Below are 8222 nucleotides of genomic sequence, written 5' to 3' on the forward strand. Positions count from 1 at the left end.
GCTGATTGGACGATTGTAGATTCTCCGGAGAATCTGGGAAATGCGCTGTACACCCAGACTGACTACTGAAGGGAAAATGAAATTTGGCCGGAAGTAGGCGGGCGGGCGGAGCCAGGCTAGGAAATATTGGAATACAGAGACCAAATCTTATTACCTGACCATTTAATTGCCTATAATGCATCTTTTCATTTGTTTACCAAATAGCTGCATCCTTGTTAGGGTTGAACAAAACAATCTACAGCAGTAACAGCAGACATGAAATAAACCAGGATTAACTCAGTGTGTGTTAAACACTGTTATAAATCACTAATCAGTAGTAGCTGCAAGATGTCAGGAGGGTGTAGTACCGTGGTGGTATAAGCAGCCTCTGGGTCGTCCTCCAGCACTCTGGACAGGCCAAAGTCAGACACCTTACACACCAGGTTGCTGTTGACCAGGATGTTTCGAGCCGCCAGGTCTCTGTGAACGTAGCCCATGTCTGACAGATACTTCATGCCCGATGCGATGCCACGCAGCATGCCAACCAACTGGATGACGGTGAAGTGGCCATCGTGTTGCTGACAAAGGGAGAGAGAAATGAAAGGAAATGAGCTGACAAAGGAGGAGCCATTGCAATAAAACCAAGATACAGCAAAGGCAATATGAGAGGAATGACTCATTATAATGTGTTTGGAGCAACATGATATATAGATGAATAAAAGATTTGTGTAGAAGATAAAAAAATATCAGAATGATGTTGCCAACATAGTGGCAGGAGAATATTCAACAGTATATATGGTTCCCATGTTAGTTTCTTGAGAGCACAAGCAGAGACAAAGTAAACCTGCCCGTCTTTCTTCCAATTGGCCCCTTGCTATATGCACAATCTCCTTAACCTATGATGAATGGCGACCTTGCAATCTGCCTGCAACGCTCAGAAAATAAATAACAAACACACACCACGGTAGTGTTTTTTTTACGGTCTAACTCAAGAGCCCTCATTAGATATGATTTGCCTATTTAAAAAAAAACTATATTCATAATCAGCATTTGTGTCACGTGTTTGTTTGCTGCACGGACACCACCTAAAGCCAGACACAGATGCAATCACACCTGAGCTCCCTGATCACCCCGGCCCAACACTCACCCTCAGAAACGAGTCCAGCGATCCGTTTTCCATATACTCCACCACAATCATCACAGGCCGGCCTGAAAAAAACACACAAAACACTTATTAACACTTATTTCTCCAAAAGATGATTTTTCTTTGCCATCACAGATTTCTTTTGCTATCGAGGACAGCCTACAGCGTAGTATTAAAAGAAAAGAGAGAAGGAATGAGACAGAAGAATATCACGATGCCTTCCATTTGCTGAATAAAGACGGTGAGATCCAGATAAAAGCTCATGAGCCAGTAAGTGGATCTTTGTTCGTGCTTAGATTTTCTGACAGGTTTCTAAGGCTTGATACTGAGGTTGAGGGTTTTTTTTTGGATCAAAGACGTTATAACGCAGCACTTGTGTTCAAATTCAATATGTCTACATTTTACTTTCAAAATGACACAAATTCTTCGTGAATCAAAACTCTACATGAAACCTAGTTATAATTAACACTACAGCAAGTGGAGATATTGAAACATACTAATTGCATTTGTGGATAGTCCAATAATATCACATAGAAATAAGGTGCTAACCTGCAATTACATCTGCCACATTCACACTGTGAATGGTGCTGACTGAATCCGATGTGATGATGCAACAAAAAGGAACCCAACTATGGCAACTAATAAGGATATCGCCCCTAATCTTCAAATGTCTCTGGGGATCATGAAGCCATCAAAAGCGGTCAGCAAGATTAATTATTGCATGTAGTAGGCCATTAAACTATTAGTTCAGGAACACTGGACCCAAATGATCCTCTGATGAACCACGTGAAAACATTCAGTAATATAGACTACACATTAGGCTCTGGTATAAATACTGGCTGACGGAAATCACAGTGTATTTGTGTGTGTGTGTGTGTGTGTGTGTGTGTGTGTGTGTGTAAAGGCAACTGCAGTCAAAGAGAGAGAGATAGAGCTATGGCTGGGGAAAAACACAGACCACCGGCAGCCGATTGATGCATGGAGTCAACACGCTCAGTTCATAAAACTCTTCCATATCAACATGTCCAAACGGGACCTGTTCGGTATTCAGCCCAGGCATGACAAAAAAAAACATTAGTTAGAAACAGAGCGCAATCTCTCTTTTCCAAATGTTATTGTTTCCCCTGCCGAGGATCCCTACGGTGCTACAGATTGACTGCTTTACAGCTGGGAGGCAGTTGTCCAGGTCTGTTTGCCGGTGAGCTGTAAAGCATTGTGAACTGCTGGAAGGAGGAATAAAAAGTGTTACTGTGGTGAAGTAACACCATGATGTCACACTTTGGATTCCAGACTGCTCTTCCCCTCCTCACATGGAAAGACATAGTATCGCTCTGATTCAAAACACAACACTGTTTTATTATTTCCTAATGAAAGAGAACAATAATAACTTAATAACTTAATAATGTAAAGCAATTTGATTCTAATTTCCAATATTTCCACAATGTAGTTTTAGATTGGGCAGTGCACTCTATCTTCATCACTTGCTTCTATAGTGAAATTAAAGGCAAATCGGACACAGAGTTATCATCACACAGATTGTGTCTGGCATCATGTCTAAATAACATCTGGCACCACCGCTTCAAACCCCTCAAAGAAATGTTTGGATAACTGCTGGAACTGAGAGACTATAACAAACACCTGCTTCTCCTCTCTTCCCCACCGGCCACAAGGGGCAGCGATAAACCCGCTCTGCCCGCACTCCAAAAACAATCCCCACGCCACCGGAAAGTGAGATTCATGCTTCAATTAAAGGAAGGCTTTAGGGATGAGGACTAAGTGGTTGGGTTTTTGGCAAATGCAAGACATACCTTGTCCAACCTGCTTTTTTTTTGAGCAGCTCAAAACCAATCATTTAAGCCCCTGAAACCACAATCCACAAAATCCATCTCACTATATAATTTGGGGGGTTAGTTGCATGTTAGTAAGCATCTAAAAAGAATGTCATTCGTGATATTCGGTTGGGCTATGCTCTGATTCTTATTTATTTATTTATTATTTTCAATTAGAATTTTGTAAAAGCTTATTGAGACAATCTAGACTATAGACTATTTATTTTAAATCAACGTACCTTTGGATAAAACTGAGAAATATGGACCGTGATAAGGGAACAGCTTGGATTCTTTTAACAGTTTAAAAATAATCAGAGTGGAACCAAGCACATCATCAACAGGGGAAGGTTGATCCTTACCCCATACCCCGGTCCTCAGAGACAAGAAATCACAGTGGGTATATGGATGGGTGCATGAACAGAGACCGGCTTACTTCACGCCAACCACTTTAGTTTTTTGTTAAATCTGAAAAATCTTATCATTATACCATTCAAATTTGCAGATATACTCTCCCTCCAACATCGACCCAGCAGGGACAGGGAAGGAGAGTATTTGATCAAGCTTGTCTTCCCTGAGCTCATTAGCATGGTCTGAAAACAGCACATAGTTATACAGTGCAGCGCCTGAACAAAAAACAAACGCACCTGTGAACAGAGTCTAACGTGTCACCTGCATTCTCGAGCAGGTATGGCAGTTAGTCACAGAACAATACTCTCCATAATTAGTCTCTGAAGGACAACAACAGATGTAGGGAGTGAAAGACTGAGAGATGGCAGGCAGACGGTAAAAAGGGATTAATGTCGCTCCATATATGATGTCCCAGTGCCAAGCACAAACAGTTTTGATTGCGTGATTTGGCGTGTATAGTGCCTTGCCTGTGTGTGTGTGTGTGTGTGTGTGTGTATCATGGGATAGGCAGTCATGGGAAAACGTTTCCTCTGATAACTTCCTCTCTCATAAAATGTAGATGACTAAGACCCTGGTAAACCTACTTACTCCTTTAATCCACTTTACTGGACACATTTCAAGCCTAGGTTCTGTTGTGATGAAAAGAACAACAAAGCATCACATTTAAATATTTTTATGAAATAAGAATTTTCCTGAATAACAATATAGTAGCTTTATGTTTTCTAGCACTTTGATAGTCTTTATGCTTTGAAGAACTTAAAGGTTCTACGAGGAACATTTAAATATTTCTAAAACACTCTATTTTTCCTCTGGTGATCATAAATGACATGTAACGGCAAACAAGACCATCAGTACAAAGAATGCTATTTTTGTATAGTCTTTTCTCAATGGCTTTATCATGGGTACGATCACCCAGGAACAACAGCTGGCGTAGTAAAAATACTACTGATTTTGTCCAAAGGGGGTGCAAAACTTAACAAACTGAAAGTTCCTTGGAGCACCTTTAATAAAATGTCACACTTCACTGAAAGCTTAACTTTCCAGAGCTCTCAACTGCATCCAATCAAAGACCATGAGAAAAAAAAGTTAGTTGAGTTATTCTTAAATAAAAAAATAAAAAAATAGTTTGGCAAAGTACTGTTGAACTTAAAGCGGCTACGAGTAACATTTAAATATCTTTTAAACAGCCTCATGTTTCCTCTGATAATCATAAATTACCTTTAACAGCAAACGAGACCATCAGTGCAAAGAAAGACGTTTTTATTACTGCTTTTGGTCTGGTCGCACACCCAGTCCGATTTTCGGTTCGCTCGTGCATGCTCTATGGTCACATTGGTTGCAGATTTCAGTGTGGAGCAGCAACGCGATTTGAGAAGCCTATCCCTCCAGGTGAGGGAAGGGGAGCGGGAGCCTTGTTTGAGACAGTTATTTGTCGTCAATATGACTGATAACGGGGCTGAACCATCAAAGAAAAAAAAAGAGAATGCAATGAAGAAAAGCTAAAAGGGAGAGTGATATAGGCTACGGGCGGGACGAGGGCGTTGCCAAGCAACGTGTATACAATTTCACGAGAGCGAAACTAGACTGCAGTGTTTACTCCTAAATGAATGAGCGGTTGGTACTAACACAAAGTTTGCTTTGCTTCACCATCATCAGATAACCATTATCTGAAATAGTCATTATTTACATCAACAACACAAATACATTACCTCATCGTGATCCATACTAACTGCCGTCTATCGTTCATTCGCTTTCTGTGAGGACACGTAATCTTTCAGCTCCGTGAGAGAGAGTAGTTAGGTGACGCTGCTGCATCAACTCATTGCAATCAGGTGTGTGTAGCACTGACTGGCATTAGTTGATGCAGTGTCAAAACCACTCTCACGGAGCCGAAAAGAGTCCTCACACTTTCAACACACGGACATGCACTATATTGCGCCCTTCTCAGTTCACACTCGCACGCCTGGCACGAGCTAGAAAACAGCTTTGCGGCAGCGGGCGTCGTAAAAATACTACCGCTTTTGTCCAAAGGGGACGCCAACGTGCCATGTTACTCGTAGTGGCTTTAATAGATAAACTTCACACACACTGTTTATTAAAGGTGCCATTCAGAGATGTTGTTTGTTTTTCTGTCTTACTTTAAAGCTCCTCATGGGAAATTGAAAAAAGGAAAAAATCAAGAGTTCAGAGGTTTATATGATGTCATCATTTGAAAAGTTGAAGAGCCTGTAGCAAAATACACAAAAAAAAAACCCAGATCCAACATTTTGACTGTTGAGTGACATCAACAGCTGTTATTCCCAAATGACAGACCTTTGAATGTCGACTCTGCGTAGTCAGTCGGTGCCGTCAACCTCTAAATAGATGAAAAAAGTCCTTCCTCGGTACCGAAACTAAAAATATTTTCATTCCCTTTTAACCATCAGATGTGTTAGCACAGAATTGGTCTCAGTGTTGTGTGGGAGGATGCTTTTTCCACTTGATAGCTTCCGGTATGTTGGACTATAAAAAGGTACAGTAGGATCTATTGATACAAAATACCAGCAATCAGCATCTTCCGCGCAATATTCTAGGTCTCGGCTTTTTTAAAAGAGCCTTATCAGCGGAGTCCTTGTTGAGCAGGGTTAGAGCGGAGGAATGTCCTCTATCTACATTCAGTGAGGTGGTGGAAGTCTTGAGGGGGCACATTTATATTCACAGTGATGTCTCACTTTATACAACCCCTGTAAAAACAACCATATGTTGCACTGGGTGAGCCCCGTAAAACAGAGCTCGTTAACACGTCCACATGCACACGTCCACACACACACGTCCACACACACACACAAACAGTCTTTTTTTGTAGATAAAGCATATTTCTGCACAAAAACAGGGGCATTAGAACTTACACCAACCTGCATGCACACACACACACACACACACACACACACACACACACACACACACACACACACACACACACACACACACACACACACACACACACACACACACACACACACACACACACGATCAAACTCTCTGTGGATATGTAGGGTATAAGAAATACTCTGCAGAAGGGCCTATACACAAAACAAAACTATGTGTTCAAACAGTTCCCTAATCTTGTAACTATCCAGAAAAAACATGCATATTTCACACCTTAAAATGAGACTGCTGCGCCCTTAAAGAGAGCTTTTACCTCATTTACCATTCAAACTACCAAAGGCATACATTTTAGACTGACTTTAGACTATGATGGATAAAGAGACAGACATTTCAAAAGCTGGTTCCATATTTTTGTGCTTTTAGGTGAGGCGCTTAATGTAAGTGCAGCATCTGAGTCGCTCCCCTCATCCCGTCCAAGCAACCAAAAAACGAACAGACTGTTATTTTTGTTAGAAAGATTGCGACTGAGTAGCAAATGTTCTTGTGAGACATTTTTTTCTTCTATTGGTCTCACTCTGAGTTACTGGAGTCCTATATGCGGGAAACTGCACCACGGGATGTGTGATGGAAATGCACAGAGGGAAGAAATAGAGAGAGGCGTAGAGCGGCAAACTACCAGTGTGGTTTCCAGTGCACAGTGTCAAACGAATCCACGCTAAAATATGGCACGTGAACCAAAAGGTGTGAGGTTTGCCCCAGTTTTGTTTTAGCTTTGTTTTGTTTCTTGTGTACTTATTTTCTTAATCATTTTGTCTTCGTTATATATTTCACTTTTTTTCTGTATTCCTTGTCTGTTTATGTGAGAGAGGGGGAGGGGGGAGGGGGTTGGGTGTTGTGTATGTATTGTATGTGTTTACTTATTCTGTTTTTTTTGTCCATATGTAAAAAAAAACATAAAACCACTCAAATAAATAAATAAATATGGCACGTGAACATTCAAGGAAGTGATAAAAGCAACACATAGTAAAACATTCATGTTCTGATGTCTCATCAGTAGTATCAGTAGCTCACTGTGCATAATTTAGTGCTGCAGAAAATGTATTATTAGTAACTTTATCACCCCTTAGAACTTCATTAAATGAACCATGATGCATACGTACTTTTGGTGACCACCCCTTCCAGCCGTATGATGTTGGGATGGTCGAACTGGCCCATGATTGACGCCTCACGCAGGAAGTCCCGCCTCTGACGCTCCACATAGCCGCCTTTCAGTGTCTTTATCGCCACGGCAATCTCCTTCTTCCCCGGTGTTCTCAGGCGGCCGCTGCACACCTCGCCAAACTCACCTATAACACAGACACAGACAGACACAGACACGCACACGCACGCACACACACACACACACACACACACACACACACACACACACACACACACACACACACACGCGCACACACACACACAGAGTAAAGATTCTATCACATCTCTTCAACTCCCATCAGCAGGCAGGTACGCCACCTGGGGGCAGTGTTGCAGTTCCCATCTAAACTCCAGCATTATTGCTTCTTCTCTGATTGGTTAAACTCCCTGAAAATACTGCCTTTCACCTTCTAAAAAAGCCACAGATCTATTCTTACACTTTCTTTAGTTCCGTGAACCTGTTTAAAGCTTTAATTTTCCTATACAGTGTGCGCAGAGATAATGACAGTGAGACACTGGGAAATGGGAAAAGCTGTCCTCTTTAGCGCGTACAATGGAGCTGAGCTGGGGGTTTCATGGCTATTATATGTGTGGAATGAAAATAGATAATCTCCTACGGAACACTTAAAGCTATTGTTAATCTCACCAATTTGGGATGATCCTCTTCCACCCACAGGCAAAAGTGCACCAATCAGAGAGACACATGTTGTTGAATGTGAAACGTATGTATAAGACTACTGTGCATGCAGGACCACGTGTGTGTGTGTGTGTGTGTGTGTGTGTGTTTATACCGG

General features: G+C 41.6%; 1 protein-coding gene across 1 annotated transcript in view; it reads right to left on the reverse strand.

Annotated features, from left to right (window-relative positions):
- Positions 1-8222, reverse strand: part of LOC307259003 (ephrin type-A receptor 6-like) — a gene marked incomplete at both ends in the record, with an annotated part of 157188 nt that overhangs the window by 6265 nt on the left and 142701 nt on the right. Inside the window, 4 exons of the mRNA XM_080038710.1 lie at positions 348-557; positions 1127-1188; positions 7389-7574; positions 8220-8222. The exon at positions 8220-8222 is cut by the window's right edge and continues 123 nt beyond it. Of these exons, the coding sequence (XP_079894836.1) occupies positions 348-557; positions 1127-1188; positions 7389-7574; positions 8220-8222 (461 nt within the window). The remainder of the gene's footprint in view (positions 1-347; positions 558-1126; positions 1189-7388; positions 7575-8219) is intronic.

Source organism: Ammodytes marinus, assembly GCF_949987685.1.
Source record: "Ammodytes marinus genome assembly, chromosome: 12".
NCBI classification, from domain to species: Eukaryota; Metazoa; Chordata; class Actinopteri; order Uranoscopiformes; family Ammodytidae; genus Ammodytes; species Ammodytes marinus.